Consider the following 23,371-nt stretch of genomic DNA (forward strand, 5'->3'; position numbering starts at 1 on the left):
GTACTGGAGATGCTCTTGCTATTTATTTAGCTTTTTTAGGAATTTAATCTGTTCATTTTTATTTGTGTAAAATACAAGAGCACAATAAATAGCAAAAAGTTTGTGAGGAACATTGCAGGCATGTGATTAGCTAAAGACAAAGAATAAGGAAAACCTGACCTGCCATTTATTTTTTATTATATTATTAAATTAATAAATGCATATCTTACTATTGCATTAATACATTCTATTGTACTTTAAAATGAAAAATCTAATATTTAACGATCATAATAATAATATATTGTCTTTTATTATAACACATTGTATTATAAGTATTAATAGAATTGCTATTATTATTGTTTTTGTTATTATTATTATTATTATTACCAATTGAACCCTGGCTAACATGTTAATAGTTTCTGGCAGCACCGTCAGAGGCAATCCGTGCATTAAATAAATGTATTAGAAAACGTAACCTTTCACAGTTTATTGGCGTTGATGGACTCAATCTACTCCCTTTGGTTTTTTGATGAGCGTTCTGAATCCGATCCAGATCCAAAAATGTGATTTTCCCAGCTTTTTTTTTATTTTTATGAAACACCCCTATTCAAATGTTGATTAAAAAAAAACCATGCAGGAAGCTGAAATGTAAACGTTTTTTGTTTTGTTTGTTTAAACGCTGAGGCTCTGTCCTTTCTTTTGACATTTAGCATGTTCAGATATTCATACAACAAAATATTCTGGGGGCCATGAAACTTTTATGAAAATTATCAAAAATGCTGGCGGTGACTGGAAAGAGTTTTCTTTCTGCCGGCGGGGAAAGAGTTGATTTCTTAAAAAAAATCTTACTGACCCAAATGGGTTCCTCTCTAGAATTCAAAATGTCACCCCCTAATATTATTGGCTTCTAGCAAGTAGCAAATGATGAATCGCAGCTATTGTATAGCCCTGTTGAATAGTCCCTTTGCATTAGCTCCACGACTGAATAAGAGTTTGATTTCCACTGTTTAATCCTCATTTTTCATCTCCTCAGATCTGTCAAATCAATCTAGAGGGGAAGACGTTCTTTTCAAAGAAGGACAAGCCACTGTGTAAAAGCCACGCGTTCTCTCCGCTGTGAGGCTCTGCTGTTCTTCACGGAGGGGCTGGAGCGGAGACTGGGGGGTCTAGCTATGCCAAACAAGAACAACTACTTTACTTGAAGCCTGTAACATATGGCTGACTGACAGAGTGATGGATACAGTAGCTCCGCTGGCTTTCACCGGCTGTTATAGCCCGCTTCGATCAGCATTCACTAAGAATGTGTCATTCAGCAAAGCACGGATCGGAGTTTTCGGTAGCTCGCTACAGTAAGCCGGCAGACTGGCCTCAGTTTTGCTGCGTTACGATGCCAGTCATTCAACTGGAAAAACGGCTTATGAACGAACTGTTATAACCACCAGTGCCAGATGTCAGAATGGATAACAAGGCATTTGGATGTCCCTCCTCATCCACCTCCACCTCCACAAGTACACCTGCAGTATTCATGATGCTTCGTAAATCCAAAGATATTACACGTTCTTGCTTATAAGGCTCACTTTACTTGCACATTTTAGATAGATTTGGTTCGTTTCAGTATTTCAATACTTGTGAGGTCATATTTCACCCCTTTTTATATTGCATAAAGAAAATTAAGCCATTTGACAGAATATTAACACTTTTTTTATGACTTAATTTCCATGACAGTTGAGCACATTTTCCCTTCTTGTCTTTCTAATTACTGTAATGCAAAAAATAAAAAAATGTAAAGTATTTATACATCATGATAGTATTTGTACTGCCTTTTATGCTTATTTTAATACAGCAAAAAAAGAAAATCATCATTAAAAATAAAGGGAATGTGATTATCGTGAAAATATTGTCTCAGTGGAAAAAACTAACGGAAAAATATTTTTCTTGTGATTTTGGTGTAAAAATGTGACGATGTTTTTTGTTGTTGTTGAGATTCTGCACTTTGATGTATATTTATCATCCAAAGTTCTGTCCTCTCTTTTGTCACAAATGAGGACAAAGCATTTCCCATGCAATGAGTGAAGCAATCTAGTCGTACTCCATACAATCCATTTTGTAGGCGAAAGCATTGAGCATGTGATCTACTCAGACAGGATCTTAAAGTGGCCCCTCAATCCTCTAGATGCTGTGCAGCCTACTTTTTTTTGCTCTGCCTGATTTGCTGTGCCAGGGTACTTAAGGTAATGGCAAACCACAGAGGAATAAAACGCCCCTGGCAGCGACGCTGAAATACATTAGCACTGATTGCATGAGTTCCATCCTGACCCAACCAATGGTCTCTACATGTCTTCAATACTAAATACCCTACATTCATCTGTTCTAATCAGACAGGTAGTTCGAATTAAGGAAAGGCCCGTGATGCCATAAAAACGGTTTGCATTGGTGCAAATGGATCCTGCAATTTTGTGTGGTAACTGAGTCACTTATAGTGTTTGCTCGCTGTGTTATTTAAAGCTTTGGCCAATGGTTTCCTGATTTTAGATATCACCAATATGTACATAATCTTGTGCCATTTGGGCAGTGACCCATCCAAAAATAATGGCTCTTCTTTAGAGATGCTGCCCAGAACATCATTCCCTTATCGCGGTCTCCTGCGTTCTAATCGGAAGAAATGCAACCCTCCAATATCCTGCTCTTAGAAAGCTATATATATTTGAGGAAACGGCTCAATTTTTGTACTTTTGTTCTATTGACAATGTGTTATGTATCAACTATCAAGTGCATTTTTCATAGCTTTGCAGCCTTTAACTATTGTGTGTCAAACTGCTGTATTCTGTGCAGAGGTTTATATGTCAGATGGTGCAAATCATTTATAAAGAAATAGTGACACTGTCAATAAATCGCCTGCAGTCATGTTTCGGTGTGCTGACTTACTCAGAGTGACAGTGACATTGGGTTTTCTGCATGCATTTGAATTCTGAAGGCTATGGATTGAATCCCTTCTGTAAGTGTTAAAACGAAGAGGGTGCCTGGCATAAATCACTCGACTCCACTTTTAACAATATATAATTTATTTACATCCATTTTAGGTTCAATTACTATACATACCTTTTCTGAAATTTCATAGAGAGATATATACATAAGGCCAAGTAAATACTTGAAAGCACTTAGAAACGAATTTCCAAAATTCTACCCACAAATCCATATCATTGTCCAAAAAGTACAGGAAACCTTCTGCAGAAGAGGGCTTCCTATTACCACAAGATCATCGACGACAATTTACATCGACAAGAAAAATGAAAAGTAACTTTACCAAAAAGAAAAGAAAAAAAGAATAATAATAATAGAAAATAATTGTACAATTGCATAAGCGCTGTGGCATGTAATAAATACAGCATTCTGACTTGCAGAAAGGCAAGGAACATTGAATTAAGAAATCGAATTGAAGAACATTCACGGGTACACAATTCTACGTTTCTCGGTTCAAAAAGAAACTCAGTGGAAAGAAATAGCACACTCACACATTCATTTACACAGAAAAAGCTATGAATGAGGCTGACAAAATGTACAGTCATGAAAAGAGATCGGTGGTTCTTTAAGTGAATATCACGGCATCTGCTTTATTCAGTGTTAGTAGCCGACTTCTGCTTTGTGAGCTCGCCACGACAGACTGCTGGAATGATGTTTATGTCAGTGTGAGAAGTATCGACATCAATGAGAAACTCATTATTGTTGCGCACTCTGTAAAGAACGTTTAGAAATGCGCAACATGTCCGTTTCAACTGAACTGTTTGTAAACCTGAGTGTTAGGAATCTGACCATTTTTACACCAAATCCTTGTCTAAATACTCTGACAGAAATATCATTTACCGGTACATCTGTTTTCTCATGACGTAGAGTTGAGATTTCGTAGGAATCTAAGAATCGATCACCCATAAACCAACAGCCTCAGGACGAAACAAAACGGCGGTGTACAAACGTATGGCGGAAACAGTCTAAACCTCAAACACTGCAGAAAGAATGAACTCAACTCAGTGCTATATAACCAATGAACAGTAGGCAAACACTTCACAGGTTATACTTTGACAAATGTTACGTCAGTTGTCTCGTCTTTTTTGGCTTGTTATTAAAATATCATTTACAATTACTTTACAAAGTGCTGTATTAAATATTTAAATTGTTTTACCAGTGAAATGCTCAAAATGAAAAGTTAGCATGAGATCTTGAAAGAAAAATAGATAAGCGTGTTGAATATAGGAATGTTACTTGTACTCAAAAACTAAAAAAACACAATCGGCATAGATATGAAAGAAATGCTCCAGATGGCTCATACACTTTGGTTGCGCAGAGATGCGTCATATGAAAAGTACTTATCTACAAGACTTTCATAGATTTTTTAGAGAGAGAGAGAGAGAGAGAGAGAGAGAGAGAGAGAGAGAGAGAGAGAGAGAGAAATAGCTGACTGGTTAATTGATTTACGAAAACCACCAAGGGAAACCTTAAGGAAACATACAAAAAACATGAAACAAAAACCCATAATGTGCACAATATGGCATTTAACTTGAGTTCTGTCAGCTGAGTGAAACAGGCCCTGCTGTGGAGAGAATGTGCCGGGTTCCTCCAATCATCTCTTCAGACGCGGCCGTCATTACTGCTCAAGATGAAAGTGGACAATTTGTGATCCACAGTTTCTCACAAATCCTCCTTCATTTGGAATGAAATACTCTCACATTCACAAAAAAGAATAATAATCGGACAATCTTCAAACTGTGTAATGCACATTCATGGCGCCAAACGCGGGGCTGAGACGTGTTGCCGTTCTACAGGAATTTAGAAAAGCACGAAAGCTGCTGAGTGTCTATGAAGTTTTCTTGGGTGGAACATTTGCTTTTTAGGGGTTGATGAAAATATTCTTTCTCCTACGAATAAGAATTTGCCCTGAAGCCAAATTGGCTTTCAGAGAAACATAGACTCATTAAATATGAAGGAGAATAGCAATGAAACATTTGGTAGTATTGCATTTTCTGTTTATAAAAGAAGAAAACCTTTTCAACGGGGAACTTTTGTTCTTCCTCCTTTATAAACGAGGAATATAAATTCAAAAGATTCCATCATTCTAGACTTGAAGGGGTTTCATTGACATGAAAAATGCTTTGCAGAAGATCTGATCTCAAAAGTCAAAACGTGAAGTTTTTCAAAAGCGTTATGAACGTTTGAGGTCCCTGATCACCCATCCCAGATGTCTTTTCTTCAGCAGCTAAACATCCACAGAATCCTGTGCTTATTTACGGATTATCCACCCGGATCGGAACGTGTATCGTTTCATTGAGGTGAATTTTGGACTTTATGGCTTCATGAAGTCGAACAGACATGTTAAGTGCACACGGGCAGAGGAACAAGTGATGGCTCTTACCAAAAAAACGTTTCGCTTCGTTAATGTTTTTGACCTGAAATTTAGCAAACGCTCAAAATTGTTTAAATGCTTTGTGAGGTAAGAAACGAGTCGGCCAAAGGAAATTGTCTTCGATATGTGTGCTTGCATATTGCTAAATGGTACACATTTACAAAATGCATGTCACAAATCTGAATTAGCCTATCTTTTCCACTTGATATCTTTCAAAACGATTCGTTTTAGTTCCAGGTCTGATATTAATATATCAATGTGCCTAACACAAACGTGGTTAGAAAGTACATATTGGTCAGTGATTGAGGGCAGGACCAGAATCATAGAATCTGGGAGTTTCTATACACCATTATTTTCAAAACAAATGGATTTTTTGTTCTGAGAAAGGGGCATTTGTCTCAGTCACAGTACATCTAAAAGCCCTGCCAGGTTCCTCCAGAGCCTGGACTTGTTTTTTTTATTTTTTCATTTGATTCCCTATTCACTGGGGAAGTGGCCTCATATAGTTGGGTAAACCCTGTTCTTTGATTTGTTTCTCATCTCTGGTGGGGCGGGCAGAGGGTCGCGTCCTTCCCCCCCACCCCATCACTCAGAGACGGCTGCTCTGCTCCAGTTTTAATGTGTCAGCACTCCCCGTCTGACACCAAGAATATCATGGCCTCCTGCTTGCCAATCTCAGCCATCACAGCGGCGAGCTGATTGAGATTTCCGCTGTGGAAGTGCTGGGTCTCCCATAAGTCCAGAATCACTGATGTGGGGCTCGCTTTGGACGCTAAGAAACTCATGTGCCTGAAGAGGGAAAACAGAGGAAAGGAAATTGTCAGAATCTTGGATAGCGAGAGGTGTTGTATAAAACGTGTTGAAGTTTATTTTCGACTTATTAGTTAAGATCATTATATTGTAAAACTATTAAAATAATCATTATTGATATAGAGAGTCTTACATTGCATTATATTTAAGGATTTAGCAGACATTTTTTATCCAAAGCGACTTAAAAAAGGGGCAAGTCTTAAGTCTTACATGTCATTTTCCTTTATACAATTTAATTGAAACATTTGGCTGAACTTTAACTTTAATTAAAGTTAATATAGGATTTGTTGAACTTTTTTCTTCATCAAAATTAGTTTGAGACCAAACAATAATTGGGGGAAAGGGTAACACTTCACAATAAGGTTCCATTAACATTAGTTAACTGCATTAGTTAGCATGAACTAACAATGAAAACTCTTCTAAAGCATTAATTAATATTGGTCAGTGCTAATTTCAACATTTTAATAGTACATTATTAAATTCAAATGTATCTGGTAATATTATTCCATAGACTTCAGGCATGTTGAACAGTTTCCCCAAAACAAAACTAATTTTGACAAAAAGATTAATAAACACTATAACAAATGTATTGCTCATTGTTAATTCATGTTAGTTAATGCATTAAAAAGTGGACCAAAATAAATAAATAAATATGTATATATTATTTAAATTGTAAAGTACAACTGTAAGCAGGATAGCATGTGTTGTACTAAACTGAATATCCAAATTAAACACGCCAATGAAAAAAATTGCTAATAATGTGTATTCTAAACTGTATATTCTATCCCCTCTCACTAAACCTACCCTTCACAGAAAACTTTCTGCACTTTTACATTTTCAAAAAACATCACTTAGTATGATTTATGAAGGGTTTTCCTCATGGGGATCAAAATTGTGGGGACATTTTGTCATTTTGTAAGACACACACACACACAAAATTAATTAATTATATGACCTGGACATTTCTTTGTGAGATTCACTCAGCTAGCCTTCTGTTTTTCCTTTATAATCAGATATAATACAAACTAAATTAGAAATGCAATGAATTTGCTTCAAAATGCATTGTTTATGTTTCATTTTGTAAAAGCTAATCAGGATTGCAGGGGAGTCGTACGTTATTATTCCCTGAAATAACATAAAAAGCTTCTCTTGCATTGTAAACTAATATATCAACCTCACTGTCACTCCATTCTCCAAGCGAGAGTAGAAAATCTATGTGCACTGGTCCAGGGAGACATATTAGCTGGACATAGTTATTCCACAGAGGAATATAAAACAATATTTTCCTCCTCTTCTCCATTCCAATAAACTAAACCAATGAGCGAATGCTCAGTTCATCCGAACACATGCTTTGTTAACTCCTGAACTAAAGCAGCCCTGCATTTTCATTTGATGAATTATCTTCTGTGGGTCTCAGTCCTCTAAAAGGGTAAAACCCAGGTTGCATGTGACCTTTTCCATTGACCAGGCTGAACCTTTCGGATCAAAGCTAATCAATAAGAACAAAGCAACCCCTTTTTGCAGCGTATTAGATGTTGCGAGATGCATCTCCCGAAGGAAGCTGAAGTGGGTTGTTCGATCTAAAGACCTTTTTCTGGACCTCAAATGCCTGGGGCTTTAAGTGTTGTTTTCTGTATGCGCTCTGTTCTCAGCGAGAAAAGGTTTACAGTCGGGGGGTTGTATTCACTAGTAGTGCTGCTTTCAGGTCCTCAAACATTTTCTGAGGACAGTGTCTTGAGTAAAAAAAACACGGCAACATTACGAACGTTTCCACCTGCGTGGATTCTGCGCTTTTCCTTAACTAAGTAAATGAAAATGGATCGTTTTGGGCTAGTGTGCTAATTAAACACACACCACAACACTTCAAATTGTAATTAATTGGAGCAAGTAAACATTATTGGACAAATGAAGTCTGCCCATTATGTTCCATTACCTGGAGGAAGTTCAATGGGACAGTAATTAAATCACTGCCTTGCAATTTCCTGTGGAAGTCTGTGTTTAACATGCAAGGAAAGAACCGCACCGAGACAATCTGCTATATCGGCACTCTGTTTTCATGAGCGGAATCCTCAGGTTTGGTTAAACAGGATCTTAGAGATGCTAAGAGATCCTACATGTACCTGTCAAGCTTCAGTCTCTGGGCCAGTAGTCTCCAGTCTGCTCCGTTGGGACAGGGGGTGTCCAGACTGCTGCAGATCTTCTGTCGGATGAGGTAAGGGATCTGGAATGCGCTCGGACCAGCCAGGGCAGGGGTGCAGTTGTCCATTAACAGGAAATCAGAGTCCAGTGGTCTGATGTCCTGGAGTCAAGAACAGTTCAACCTCATGTGTTACTCATTCTAAGTGTACAGGGATGTTTATCTGAAGATCTATGGTCTTTTGCAGGAGAATCGTTTAATAAAAACAGACAGTTAAAGGAACACTCCATTTTTTGGGGGAAATAGGCTCATTTTCCAACTCCCCTAGAGTTAAACAGTTGAGTTTTACCATTTTCGAATCCATTCAGCCGATCTCCGGGTCTGGCGGTAGCACTTTTAGCATAGCTTAGCATAGATCATTGAATCTGATTAGACCGTTAGCATCTCTCTCAAAAAAATGACCAAAGAGTTTCGATATTTTTCCTATTTAAAACTTGACTCTTCTGTAGTTACATCGTGTACTAAGACCAACAGAAAATGAAAAGTTGCTTTTTTCTAGGCCAATACTCTTATTCCTGCATAATAATCAAGGAACTGTGCTACCGTACCAACAGGCGCAATGATATTACCAACTTGGTGCCGGTCACGTTGGAAGTTACCAAGCTAGGGACTATTTTCAGGCGCTGCGTAATATCATCACACCTGCTGTACCCATGGTACGGCAGCACAGTTCCTTGATTATTACGCAGGAATGAGAGTATAGTTCCTAGTCATATTGGCCTAGAAAAATTTCTAGGCCAATATGACTTTTCATTTTCTGTTGGTCTTAGTACACGATGTAACAACAGAAGAGTAAAGTTTTAAATAGGAAAAATATAGAAACTCTTTGGTCATTTTTTTTTAGAGAAATGCTAACGGTCTAATCAGATTCAATGATCTATGCTAAGCTATGCTAAAAGTGCAACTGCCAGACCCGGAGATCGGCTGAATGGATTCCAAAACGGTAAAACTCAACTGTTTAACTCTAGGGGAAGTTGGAAATGAGCCTATTTCCAAAAAAAAGTGGAGTGTTCCTTTAAATTCAACTGAAAGGTTTTAAGAAATGGTTAAAATATGCATATGCAGTTCAAGATTACACTTTATTTTGATGTCCCTCTTTATACATTCTGTTGACTAAAGGTTAGGTTGCACCTAAATGTCAACTAACTCTCATTAGAGTATTAGTAGAGTATTAGCAGAATGTTAGGGTTTGGGAAAGTAGAATAAGTTGACATGTACTTGCAAAGTTACTTATAGTCAGTAGTATGTCTGTTGGGGAGCATCAAAATAAAGTGTCATCAGATATTAAGCAGACTGTCTACTAATACTCTATTGAGAATTAGTTGACATGTAGGTGCAACATTACTTTACATCAAAACTTTGTGAAAATATTTGATATATGTTTGAAATATGAGGGAATAGTTACCTTTGAGATGTTGAAGTCCAGTGTGAAGCTCTGGCCCTCTCCTTCGACCTGCCACACACACAGCGTGCAGGAGAGATCACAGGTGCTCAGGCTCTGTCTCTCCAGTGTGAAGGTGCAGTGCAGGGTCCGCTGAGACCCGCTCCAGATGTGGTAGAATGGGATCTCCTAGAGGAAAAAAATAATATGTGTGGGGGTTTTTTTCAGAATATTTCCCCAAAATAAACAGAGCCGATATAAAATCCACCGTTATAGAGCTTCAAATGATGAAATTAAAATGAATAGCTTATTATGCAATGCTTCATTTCAGTGCCGATTCCATTAGCAAGATTCCATTAGATTTTCGCAACACAAGAAGTATGCAAAAGTTTCCTGATTTTGGCAACGTTCGGCAAACTTTGCATCTGACATAATTAAACTTACAAGAACAATTCTGTCACTCGGTAGACAATACACAGCTTCCGTTTCATTAAAAGTTCTGCACTCGCAAACAATAGATCCAGCTGAATTTGACGGTCAGTAAAAGACACAGACAAAAGAAAAAAAACACCTGATGATTTATGATGCAGTGGCTGCCCGTGCGAGTCTATGAAAGCTTTTCTGAATCTATTGTAGTCGACATTTTCAAACAGAGCAGAAAAAATAGTTTCTTTGTCTCCGTCAACGTCCTTAAAAGTGAATTGTTCACAACAGGGGATTTGGATTTAATTTATGAACGGGCACAATTCAGTAGATAGAACAGATATGCCTGCATATCCACAGTCAAGTAAAAGAATAACATGTATTAAAACAATACATTGCATGTCAAATAAAACACGTTCAGAGCGTGTCTGATTTAACTAAATATTAGCTTTATAATACGCCCTTGTCTCATATTGTCTTATTAATTGTGCAGAGCGACACAAAAACAAAGATAAGCACACGCTATTTAAGACTGCACATCAATCATGAACCAATCAAACAGCAAATCAATAAAAGCCTGTGTTATCAGAGAATATGCAGTACCTCGGTTTATTCTAATGGGGGAGCTGTTATACAGACTGAAAAGTCTGTGGGGAAACCAAACCGAGCAAAACACTTACATAAAAAATAGGGGATGTTCAGGTGAGAAAATGTTTCCTCTATGCACATTTATGCTGTAACACTGTTAGCTGGCATCTTTAAATCCTCGGAGGAGCTTTTTACGCCAAGATACCTCCCGAATCCAGAGACGCTCCTCCGAGGCCCATGCATACATGGATCCAGGAAGGGAAACACGAGAAAAATCAGGTGCTGCAGCCTTGAGCATTTACATATTGGTCTATATTTAATTTCCTCCACTGGGAAAGAGTCCTGAGATGGGCAGAGTGTTGAGGAAGACATATGAGAAAACTGCACTGCTCTCAATCCTCCTTTACCCAGAAAGCCGTTAACTCGTAGCCAAGGCCGTGCATGTTATTAAGAGCAGACGTTCTAGGGTCCCTGCTCGCCAATTCACCCTATAATGGGCTTCTTTAGCATCCCCGCACGTTCAGAAATACTCTAATGAGGCGAAACCAAAGAAATTTCCAATTACAGCAATCCGGACGACACACCAGATCACACATCCTGTTAGAAAGCTCAGAGCGGCCACAGAGCACACAAGCCCTTCAAATTTGCCCCCAAGAAAAATAACTGGCTAACTCTAACTCACTCAATTACGTTTGAAAAGACTTAGACAACAGAGAACAAAAAAACAATCATAACATTTGCAGTACATGTTACAGATGCAAACAGATAAAAGGGAAAACTGCACAAAGCAGAGTTTCACACTTTGCTCAGGCAAAACTTGTTATCATCATAACGCCAGAACAATTTGGGTGGTTGCGACGTGGTTTCTTAAGAGTTCTGAATGGATGTTAGCAGGTTGCTAGACTAGGAATGATTGATTCTTAAATATGTATGGAATTTATTTGCCTATTTATCGTGTTCAAGGCATTTGTTTTTATATTTAATGTTTAATTAATACATTTAATATTTGAGGTTATGGGTTTTGAAAAACAACTAACCCAAAGTAGAAGTGATAGCAATAAATACACTCACCCAATCAAACACCATTTAAGGGAGAGTTTTCTCAAAAATGAAAATTCTGTCATCATTTACTCGCCCTCATGTCGTTCAAAACCCGTAAGATCTTCAAAACACAAATTAAAATATTTTTAATGAAACCTGAAAGGTTTCTGTCCCTCCACTAAAAGTCATGGTACCCCTGGTCTTAAGATGTGTTTTGGTCGATCAGATCACAAGTAGATGAGGAAAACACATTCCTGTTTACACCTGGTGTTTTTTTCGAGGGATGGTCTATGGGTGAGTAAATGTATGGGATTTTTCAAATCTTTTGATCTAATGGATGAAATAAGCTGGTGCAATTTACACATGAACGAAGGAAAAACATACAGAGCAGCAGCTTTCGTCAAAACGGCGTGAGTGTGTGTTAGAAATCTGGAATGGCGAGAGAATATTGTGCTTGGTACGTTTTTCGTCTTCAAAGTCTTCATCCGACAAAGTTTCAATCCCGTCTGGCTAGAGCATTTGCAATAATATTCACAATATTTACACATAAATAGGCGTCAGTAGGCGGAGAATAGGCATATTTTATGGCTTTCGAACGCATTTGACCACATGAGCGTCTACACTATGAAATGTTTTCGACTACCTCTGGATGCGTTTGAAAGTGGACAAGCTCAAAACGTTTTAGACCCTGTTTACACCTATTTGGCGTCGCCAATACCAGGTGTAAACAGGACCTTTTTAGTTCTATGGTTTGATTACCTGGACTTTCAAATGGACAGACAGAAACCTATCAGGTTTCATTAAAAAAATATCTTTATTTGTATTTTGAAGATTTACCAAAGTCTCAGTAATACAAAGAGTGAGTAATTGATAAGAAGCGCTGCTGCTGCAAGAGAAGGTGTTGTATAGGAACCCACCTGATAGCCGGCGAGTAGTTTGCTCCTCCAGTGCGCCTGTGGCATGTCGTGAATTGAGAGGCGGAGGTTGTGGTAACTGTCTTTGAAGAGCAGGACGTGAGGCTCGTCAATCAGTCGACCTCCCAGCTGTCTTTCCATCTGCATCACCTCCTGTGGAGCAACACGGCACAGCACAGGCGGTCAGGCTACGGCCCTCACAACCCCGTTACTTTCCCCCTACGCTCCTTTAATGTCACGCCAAGGTCAAGGCAACTCTGGCAAATGCACTACAAATCCAAGGGTGCTGCAGTAATGAAGGTCTGGGCTGAGCTATTCGTCAAGCGCTCATTGTTCGTGCATCAAAGATTCGCTTAATTTCATTTCTGCGGCTGTGCCAGGAGAAATTTGTACTCGCACGTCTAATGTTTTCGTCTCAGTGGGGTTGGTACGGCAAGGCCATTTGTTGCCATCAGAACAGCCATCTGGAATTAGGTAATAATATCCGCGCACATCCTGGCTGATCTATCAGTTCTTTTTCAGGGCACATCTCTCATGCTAAAGCAGCGCGCAGAGCAGAGGTCTCTGAAAGCCGAAAGACTCCCATCAAAGACCTCCGCTTGCACAGAGGAACCACAGCTCAAACAATATGATGAATTGGATGCCGGGGTTAGAGGACTGGCAGACCTTCCCAATCAGGATAGCAATCTTTCATAACACTCAGACTTGCTAACAAAACAACAGCACAAATGTAAGGACTAAAGGAAAACAAAACAGGTGAAGCGTTCCTGAGAAGCGAGCTGCGGTGTCTATAAAAGAAAGGTGCTTGAACGAACAGACAACAAATGAAGGAGAGAGATGGGGGGTGCGGTAATTACCATATGTTTGATTCCTTTCTGTGTGAATGTGGATGCACACGAATTGTGTTTGAGAGCGCTTCTAATTAAGATGGAGAATCTCAGTGATTTTTATCTGCACATGAACGATTCAATTTTCTGCACTCTTTACCAAGTATCGGCAGGCCCAGTTTCAATTAAAATGGTATAGAACCTGTTAATTATTCATTTGCAATACTTGCTGTACAAGTACCATATTATCTGCTTAACTACAGTTCCAACTACATCTATCTATCTATCTATCTATCTATCTATCTATCTATCTATCTATCTATCTATCTATCTATCTATCTATCTATCTATCTATCTATCTATCTATCTATCTATCTATCTATCAAATTTCACTCACGTTGTTGAGCTTGTCACAATGCATTATGTCTGCCTTAGAATTTGTCCAGAACAAAGTATCTTACAAAAACTTATTACAAAAAATCTACCACTAAAAATTCTAGACACAAGCTTTATCTCCTTGTCCCAGTGCAAAACACCATTTTATCTTTTTACAGACCACAAGTGGTTTCATGGGAGACAATGAAAGTAGTTTCAACCATTTGTATTATTAGAGCCAGAAAGTTAAGCTGCAGTCTCTCTCTATAAGCACAGTAAAGATAGAGACGTTGTCATCTTTCATTGTTAATCGGCCCAGCCACAGAGGTGAATTTTAACCGAAAAGGTTAGAGGTCGATGTTTATCTCATTCCATTAGGTCTACACGCCAGTCAATGGCCCTAAGTGCACTAGAATCTGAAGAGGAATATAATCTCTCCTTCACGACAAAAGACACTTTATTGAGACTACAAGCAACTAATTTTATGTTCTTGTCTTAAACACAATCACTCTATGGGCAGAAATTAGCATTGCAAATTGCCACTTGCAGACTTTGATCCTGATTCTGACCTATCAGCACATCTAGCTGCCTAGTACTGGGAGACAACGAAGAGCTTGCCAATTATCCCATTATGAAAAACTAAGAGCATCCATACCAATGCAGACACAGTCCAGCCTGTCCACCCTACGTATATTAACAAGGCCAGCTCAAAATGATGAGCAGAAACATGTCAGTCTTGGCCCGCCGCTGCTGCATCCCAGCCAAGAACTGAGCTTGCCATTTGTGTGTTTGCTTTCAACATATGTCTCAGGCTGAGGGAATACATGGCCTTGTTTACACCCCATTGTCTTGTTAATACATTGTCACAGAATTTCATTCAAACAATCAAAAAATGATTTCCCTCATTGCAAAAAGCACTTGACTGCATACTAGACCGCACAGAAGTTAAGCAGACCCGTATAAAAATATACATTAGAAACAATACACCATAGATCCTGTATTTGTACAGGATATTTGTACACTTTTTTTACACAAGTAAAAAAGTGGTAACAAAAAAGTCATTCAAATAAGACGTAATAATAATAATTATATATATATATATATATACAGTATATATTACTGATTATTTATTTGACTTAATAATAATATGTGATTTCAAATAAAATATAAATAAATGTATTTATTTTTAAACAAACAAATAAAACAAATGTATAATCAGAATGGCCAAAGGCACAAAAATAACTACTAAATTGATTTGTCGCTACTAAATTGACTAAATGGATTTATTTTCTTGCCTGGGGCACCAAGATAACCAAATGTTCCCCTTCAATAAAATTAAATAAATACAAACAAACAAACAAATAAAGTGCAGAATATTCCTTTTTGGCAGAAACTGGTCACCGTAGTAGTTTTTTTTTTAGTAAGGAGACGTTTAAAGTGTGTACAATGGGGAGACAAAGTGAAGTTCTCATGGATGAAGACAAGATGGTGATGATGACTCATATAAAATACTTCAGAATAAAAGGACTCTTTTGACCGTGACTTTAGATGAAAAAAAAAAAGTAGGACGAAGACCACCCTCTGACTTTTTCTTACTTACTAGAAAACCGAGAACCGGAGCAAGAGAGGGTGAAAAAGAGCGTGAGGGAGCGATATAATACCAAAAAAAGGAATGGAGAAGAGACAGAGGCAGCTTAACACTGGTGTCTTCGGGTCAGAAGAGTGGTAAGCTTTAGAGAGACAGATAACAGGATTACGGGAAGCATGGCCACAGTCCTCACGAGCCCACAAACCCTTCATCCTCGCAGGCCTGGACAGCTCCTGTGGTGTGCTGAGCCGGGCTCTGACGGACTAGTGCTGCACTCCATTTGGGAATACAAAAGACTCTTATATAGTTTATCTCCCCTCGCCGTCTTTGACAGAAGGAGGTTAGATGCTCAGCCACAACTCACATGCTACAAACGCTCCTCCGCCAAACACACACAAACAGAACATTTAAAAGCAATTCAGGCAAAAGGGCAATGTGTTTACAAAGTTCACGGTAACCCAAACTTCCATTAAGATAAATCACTTAATGGAACTCTCAGAAGATTGAACCACAGTGGTCAAAAGTTCAATTTGTATTTTATTTTTGTTGCTAGTGTAGTGTGCTCTGGATGGTTGCTAAGACGTTGCACCATGGTTGCTAGGATGATTTGCTGTTGCTATACTGTTCTGAGTTTTTGCTAAAATGTTGCACGTTTTTGCTATGGTGATTTGTGTGGTTGCAAAGGTGAATGTGCAGTTAAAAAAAGAAGTTACATTTCTGAGTTGACCATTTACAGGGTTGTTGCTGATCGGGTCGTTATGAGGAATAGTAATAATGATGTATGCCTTGCACACTAATAAATTCCTTCAAGTAAATCTATCACAGAGCTATTCAAATAAAAAGATATTAAACATGAATGCAGAGTGCGGTCTATCCATTTTGTCCCCATTGGCTTGCCAGTAATAGGATACAAGGAATAACCATCATACCGTATAAAATTAAAATGAGGACGCCATAAATTAACAACCACTGAGACAAGTTTGTTACGCAACATCTTAAATCAGTGAACTAAATAAAAAGGCTTTGACTTTAATGACAGTATAGATCCGTTGTAATAGAAGATTTCTTTCAGTCTGTAACAACTTAATCTCAAACTGTCTCACTGAGCATAAAGATATGATAGCTTAACAAAGTGACTGACATTGACTAATTTCCGCCTGGTGTCTTCCACGACTTCTCAGCCGTGAGAAAACAGACCTTGCACTTTCTGAGCTGATGAGCAAGTCAGAAAAGTCAGAACAGAGATCTGAATGATGGAGGCAAACATTTCACAGATGTAAATCATCCAGACATATGTCTGTGAGCTTTCTCCAGCTGGTGATGAGGTTATTTTTCTCTTTCTCTCTCTCTCTCTCTCTCTCTCTCCCGCCCAACACCTCAAACATTTCCTCCCTTGCCTCCTCTCTCTGATTAAAAACTAAAAATGCGAGCGACGTGCGAGCTGCTTTCCAAACAAGCATGCACGAGAAAGGAATTTGACAAATCAGAGCAACAGTAAGTAACACAGAGGCTTTCTTTCGTCGTCTCCTCGCGCATTGTCAAGTAATGAAGCCAACTGTCTTGTTAAATGTTACGTCAGTGATCAAAGCCGTGCACCATTTTTGGTTTCTCCCCTGTAGCATGAACGCAAGCACATGTGCGCAAATTATGCCCAGACGTTAGACGAAAGGTCAAAGATGAGAACGCTCGCTCTCCCTCTCTCTCTCTATTTGTTTCTAGCCCAGTCAGCAGATAGAAAACACCAGACGTGGCTCCTCAGACATTTGGCTACTTGTCTGAAAGGTCTGGAGGGAGAAGAGAATATCACGCAGGTCTTGATTAAATGTGAACAACATTTGGAAAGAGGCACCAAAGGTCATCGCTCATCCATCTCTGAAACGAGAGGATATTTTACAATCCACTGCCTGGTGACAAGCCAGATAAACCAGTGAACCCAAAACGTTCCTCTGCTGGTGCTTCAGAACTTGCTTCGGAACATGTTGATGCTATAATCTGGATCTTTCTACTCTTTCTGTAATGGTTGCATACACTGCCAATCGTGATTTGTTGAAAGGTCAAGTGCTATGGTGAGATCACATTAAGAACGAAAGGGTCAGAGCAGTGGTGTAGTGGTTTGTTGCTCAGCCTGGCATGCATAATAAGGTCAGGTTTACAGTCGGAGGAGGTCAATAACCACATTAAAGGAAGTGTCTCTAACAGGTCCTGTAGTAGAGCTTTAGGAAGGTTGGCTATGACATGTCCAGATACAGTAAAGCCAGCTGTGGAGGCAGTTCTGTAACAGACCGTTGTACATTAAATATTTATCTAATTGGTCCCATAAGACTCACAAACATATTGAACGCATCTCTGCTGAAATGTCACTGACTCCCAAATGTCATACTTGTGATTAAAGACAATGACATTATTTTAATGAGGTTTAATTGGGAGATTAAAGATTGCTGTTGATTTAGGCACTAGCAAAACTCATGATGACTGAGAAAGAAAGAATGAACAGGAAAGAAATGGAGTGTTAGAGAAAGGGAAAAGTATTTGTATGATCTTAGCTCAATGGAAGTGTGACAACCATCGAAAACAGCGGTATCTTATACACTGGTGGCGCATTACTGTGTTTCAAAACTAATGTAGTAGCCCAGCGGCAATCAAAATGCAATTAATATTCACCCAAGATGATGGTGGAGACAGAGACACACAAAAAAAACTATTCATCTTTGTCATGAACAACTCTTCTAATGCTATGCAAATTCCGAAATCCTCTTCTGTTATCAGCAACGATTAGCATAATAATTCCATCACAATAAATCAGCCTCACATGTTTGAAGGAAAGTCAATCACGGACTCGGATGTAGTTCTCAGGGGGTGAAGCACCTGTTAGACCACAAACATGCTCTACACGAGTTCTCAAATGCTTGACCAATGCATTGCAAGATTGCAAACACATTGATTTACATGCATTTTTGCATCAATGTGGCGGATAAAAACCCTCAGTAAAAAAAGCAGTTGATGTGAAAGAGAAAACTGTCCGTAGACATTTTACGCAAACTTTTTGACCCATGTTTTTTTTTCTTGAACCTTCCAGCTGTTAGTGATTCCTGTATGAGAAGTTTAAGAAATATTTTTGTTGTGATTTGCCAAAGAACTGATTCAACTAAATGAACTATATGCAAAAATATCTAGCCAATTAAACATTAAGCAATGTAAAACAAGAAAAATGGTTCTACATTAATTCATTTAGCAAAGCAAAGAAACTTAAAAATAAAAAAATGGTTCAGTATTGTTGCAATTACAGTACACACTACAGGCATTTTTACTCAATTTAAAAATCGATATATCAAGGTTTAGCGTGAAGCGTTTGCATTCACATACTTGCATAGAGTTTGCATCTGGCCTCAGGAACAAAAATCATCTCGTCATACTGACAAAGATCGGCATACAGTCCAATCGACTCCCCGCTAAACCACCCTGTAAAAAAACTCCCTGTCCTATGAAGACACTGTGGTTTACCACAACGGTCTGTGCGTTTCAGGGGAGTGAAAATGCAAATGCGGTGGATTCATGGAAAGCAGCTCTACACGAGAGCACTGCATGACTGAGTCTGTCCACGTATGAAGGTTCCCCTGGAGCGGCCCACACCTGATCAAAGGCAAGGTTAGTATGAAAGGAGGTCATGGGTTGAAAAAGCATCTATATTAGTAGCTCAACACCCTGGCTACATATAAAAGCACATCACACATCCACACCTGCAATCATTAAACAACAGAAACTGGTGTGAAATTAAAAAAAAGGTATTTTTTGGGGGAGCCAACAAATCACCACTTCAACACTTCACTTTAAAATGACAGAACAGTCAGCGTTCTCGTGAACCCTTCGGAGAGAATTGGAGAGGAGGTGCTCACATCCATCATAGGCTGGAGCACTTCTCATCTCTGCATGGCTAAGAGCTCATTTTAAACAAACTGGGCAAATTCCTGGCATCTCTTTCCCCTGTCAGCCCACCCTAGCGGGGCCCAGCGGGCAGCTTTGGGTAAGGCAGGTCATTCTTTCTGGCAGGCTCTCAGCGGCTGGAGTGGGCAGAGCAGGGAACGGGCCCTCTTACTTTGACAGTGAGAGCCGAGCGGAGCTCAGGGGCCACGGCCAGAGTGTCTCTCCTTTTCATTTGCTAATTAAGCATGCAAATGAAATCTTAACAGTCTGCTCAGACGTGCTCCTCGAGGGAGGCAGCTTTGGCATTAGCTCTTGATTATTCCTGATCTGTTAGGAAGGGAGAAAAAAAAGAAAGAAAAAAAAGGGAGAAGGAACTGAAAAACAATTGAATGCGCAGATGAAAAGAAAACGAAAATTTGTATACTACTATGGTCAAATGTTTACATACACCTTGCATAATCTGCAAAATGTTAATTATTTGAACAAAATAAGAGGGATCATGAGCAGTTTAACTGCCCAACGTTCTTCAGAAAAATCCTCCAGGTCAGAGACAGAAGACAAATTTTGGTAAACTATTGAAGAGGAATTCCTTGTCTCTTCAGGATATCTATATCCTTTTGAGTGATTTCATGAGTGATTTACATATATGGTTGACAATCAAGTTATTAATGAATAATCAATATTTTCCTTCTAAATATCAAATGACTTTGAAATGAAATATCAAACTTTGTTATAGAATTTACCAGTGTGATTGCTGAAATGTTCTTTTCATGTTCTGTATTTGATATCTGAAAATATATCAAATATTTTTTCAAATATTATATCAAATAAACCCGGCTTCCAGAAATGAATTATGGACTTCTTTAATGTGCCAATACATCCATCTGCTTTTCTATGGTACTCTGACAGCTCTGGTCACAGGGGTCATGGGAGTCTATAGTTTAAGGGACCCTTTCTTTGTTAAAGCCTTACTTTCCAGTTAGACTAAAGTGTCCTCTCCTTGAGAGAAAGAACATATCTTGATGTTTTGAGGATACTCTCCTGTTTATAGTTCGAGCCTGGCCAAATCCAACCTTGAAAAAGCTGTGTGTCGGTGTGTGTGTTAGTCTTTTTGGTTACAGGTTAAGGAACAACTGCATTATTGGAGATTGACTGACTTCTTGTTCTGGACAGGTTGGCGCCCAGCAACCCAAATCTGCAACCTGGAAGGTCACGACGTGCCTGACCTCAGGGTCTGAGTGTCAGCTGCCTAATCGATGGATATATGCTTCAGTCTATCTGTGTATGTGTGGAAAATGATTGTTTATCTATTTCTTAGCCAATAAGAAACTTCAACCTGAAGCAAGGACGTAGCTTAGACCTTGGTGTAGGTTATAATTGCTGTGATCGTTGTAACTGTAAGCGGGGTGGCCTACGGACTCCTTGTGAGTACTGAAGCTGACTTCTTCTGATGAAACTGCAAACTATCTTCAGTAAAACTTTTCTTCAATGTATTATAATTCTGACTCCGGGTCTTCATTCACCATATCTGGTTCTGGGTCTTTGACTGTAAATCCTCTTACACTATACAATTGGCATACAATTTAACAAGTACATTTTGAATTCACCTTTAGTAGGTCCTGTGTGTCATCCATGCAGTAGACGCGGATGTTGTACTCCAGCGTGGAGCAGTAGGCGGGACCAAACAGCAGCAGTTTGAGGCGTTTAGCGGCAGCCATGCTGAGGGACTCCCCGACCAGAGCAAAGCGGCCCAGCTGCTCAGTGAACACCCGGCACGTCTCCGCCTCCAGCTGGCAGTAGTACGGCTCCGACATCACTTCCTCACCCAGCTGAAGTACATCCTGAGAAGCCAATGAGAAAATGACAGGGATCAGAGGGGAGGGCAGAGAGCAACTGTGTCAGCGAAGTTATTGGAGAGATGGCCAACTCCTGCCCCGAGGATGTTCGGTGTCAGATTGTAGATACAATGAAGTGACTTGGGTGAGAAGAAACTGAAAGATCTGCATAATGAACTGTGTTCTGTGCTCTAATGAGACACTAATAGCAGGAGTTCATCGTGAATCTTCACACATGGTGGTGCCTACTAAGAGATCAGAGCTTCCCTTTCTTTTCCTTACAAGCAGGGGGGAGGAAAAAAATGTACAGCTCAGATTCTCATGTGAAGGAAAAAAGTTAAATACAGCAATTCAAATAAATAAATAAAAACAAACATTAAAGTATGCATTTATTTAACCATTTCTGGTTTGTAAAGAGAAAACTAGATTTTTACATTTTACTACATGCTGATTTATCGTCATTTTAAAATTGTAATAATATTTCACTATGTTACTGTATTTCTGATCAAATAAATTCAGCCTTAGAATGTACATACTACTCACTAAGGATGTATTTATTTGATCAGAAATACAGTAACATTGTGAAATATGATTATAATTTCCATTTGAAAATATATTTTTAAATGTAATTTATTCCTGTGATGGCAAAGCTGAATTTTCATCATTATTACTCCAGTATCACACGATCCTTCAGAAATCATTCTAATATGATGATGGCTGATTACATCAATCCTCAAAAACTGCATGATTTAAGCTATCATTTATGTCCAGTATAAGATGAGTTTCATACTTTAATATTTAGCTTTTCCCACACTTTATTTTAAGACGAATGTTAAACGACTTCATCAATTGCAAAGCCAAAACCAATCCAACTTCATTTTGCACCCCATTGTTTTGTGTTAATCAATTAGTGACAGTTTGAGGTGCTTCTCTACTAATAACCAGGAGAATAAACTCATTAACAGGTTGCCATGTGCAATAAGGTGCTCGTCTGGGCATGGCAAGATAGTTCCTTTAATTGGATGTACGAATCCCGACTGACATCAGAGATGTCTTTAAGTGTGCCTTGTATAGACTAATGCAAAGAAAATGTATTACAATCACGAGAAAAGGCATTCTTGTGAGAAACCGTGACTCTAGCAAAGGCCAACACTATTGTGCCGTTTTCCTCACAGTCTCCGGTCAGATACAATCACATAATGGCTCCCCAGAGTGGCTTTAATTAGAGAAAAGGCAAGTGGGATATGTGGCGACAGAACCTTCTGCAGGAAGCTCATCAGAAAGATTCCTCACACACCGTCTCTCTCTTTTTCTCTCACTCACACCATTATCTAATCAAATACCGAGAGGCGGCCCTACTGCCATGCACCTTGGGATCCGGGCCAGGAAATTACATCAGGCAATCAATAAAATAAACCACTATCTTCATCAGTGAAATTAGTATTGGCACAAGCCGATTTCTATTTGACCACAATGAAGTCTCATTTTTTTTCCCTGTTATAATTTTTTTTTTCAAACGACTCAAAAAAAATCATCCTGCGGTTCGATAACGACACAGACTATATTTCATTCTCTTCTGCTCGCGTTTTGCTGATCTGCGTCCTCTGGAGAAATTAATTGCTGCGAGTCTGTCTGCCAAGGCTCCTTCCAGGACAAACTTCCCTGTGTTTTTTTCCTCTTTTGTCTGCTGTACCTGGCCAAGAACGGCGACCTGCCGCCGACGGGCTATATTTGGGGCAGGGGATGATTAAAAGTGCTGCTCTACCCTCTGTCTAAGACAGGCCTATTCATTCTACTGCCGCCCCATTGCTGCCACACCAAGGAGCCTGAATAATTTATGCACAGTATCAAACATGAAAGAAGACCTTCACTCTCTTCCTCCGCCCTTCCTTCCTAGGTTCCTCCTCTTCCTTGTCTCTGTGCCTGATGTAACCCGCAACGACCCGGTGCGGTTCAGTGCAGATTTGGAAAAGCCATCAGGCATAATGAAGGACTCACCCCGGCTCAGTTTAAAGGTGGGTGCTGATGACCATGGGATGGAATGAGGTAGAGATCCATACAATTAAATGGAGATTAAATGTGAAGGTATGAGAGATA

The 23,371-nt window shown here is 39.1% G+C and overlaps 2 protein-coding genes across 9 annotated transcripts in view; one reads left to right on the forward strand and one right to left on the reverse strand.

Annotated features, from left to right (window-relative positions):
- pdlim7 (PDZ and LIM domain 7) overlaps window positions 1-1,778 on the forward strand; it is a 42,507-nt gene extending 40,729 nt beyond the window's left edge. For all 3 annotated transcript variants that reach the window (XM_079629756.1, XM_079629758.1, XM_079629757.1), the window contains one exon: window positions 1,013-1,778. In XM_079629756.1, coding sequence (XP_079485882.1) covers window positions 1,013-1,099 — 87 coding nt within the window. In that variant the 3' untranslated portion in view covers window positions 1,100-1,778. The remainder of the gene's footprint in view (window positions 1-1,012) is intronic.
- Window positions 1,779-3,027: 1,249 nt separating this feature from the next.
- unc5a (unc-5 netrin receptor A) overlaps window positions 3,028-23,371 on the reverse strand; it is a 310,292-nt gene continuing 289,948 nt past the window's right edge. For 5 of the 6 annotated variants that reach the window (XM_079629755.1, XM_079629753.1, XM_079629754.1 and 2 more), the window contains 5 exons: window positions 21,047-21,280; window positions 12,732-12,881; window positions 9,787-9,951; window positions 8,305-8,483; window positions 5,841-6,163 (listed from right to left, as the gene is read on the reverse strand). In XM_079629755.1, coding sequence (XP_079485881.1) covers window positions 5,998-6,163; window positions 8,305-8,483; window positions 9,787-9,951; window positions 12,732-12,881; window positions 21,047-21,280 — 894 coding nt within the window. In that variant the 3' untranslated portion in view covers window positions 5,841-5,997. Of the gene's footprint in view, window positions 6,164-8,304; window positions 8,484-9,786; window positions 9,952-12,731; window positions 12,882-21,046; window positions 21,281-23,371 lie in introns of all 6 variants that reach the window. The other variant, XM_079629751.1, reaches the window with a different exon arrangement.

This window comes from Phoxinus phoxinus, assembly GCF_949152265.1.
Source record: "Phoxinus phoxinus genome assembly, chromosome: 12".
NCBI classification, from domain to species: domain Eukaryota; kingdom Metazoa; phylum Chordata; class Actinopteri; order Cypriniformes; family Leuciscidae; genus Phoxinus; species Phoxinus phoxinus.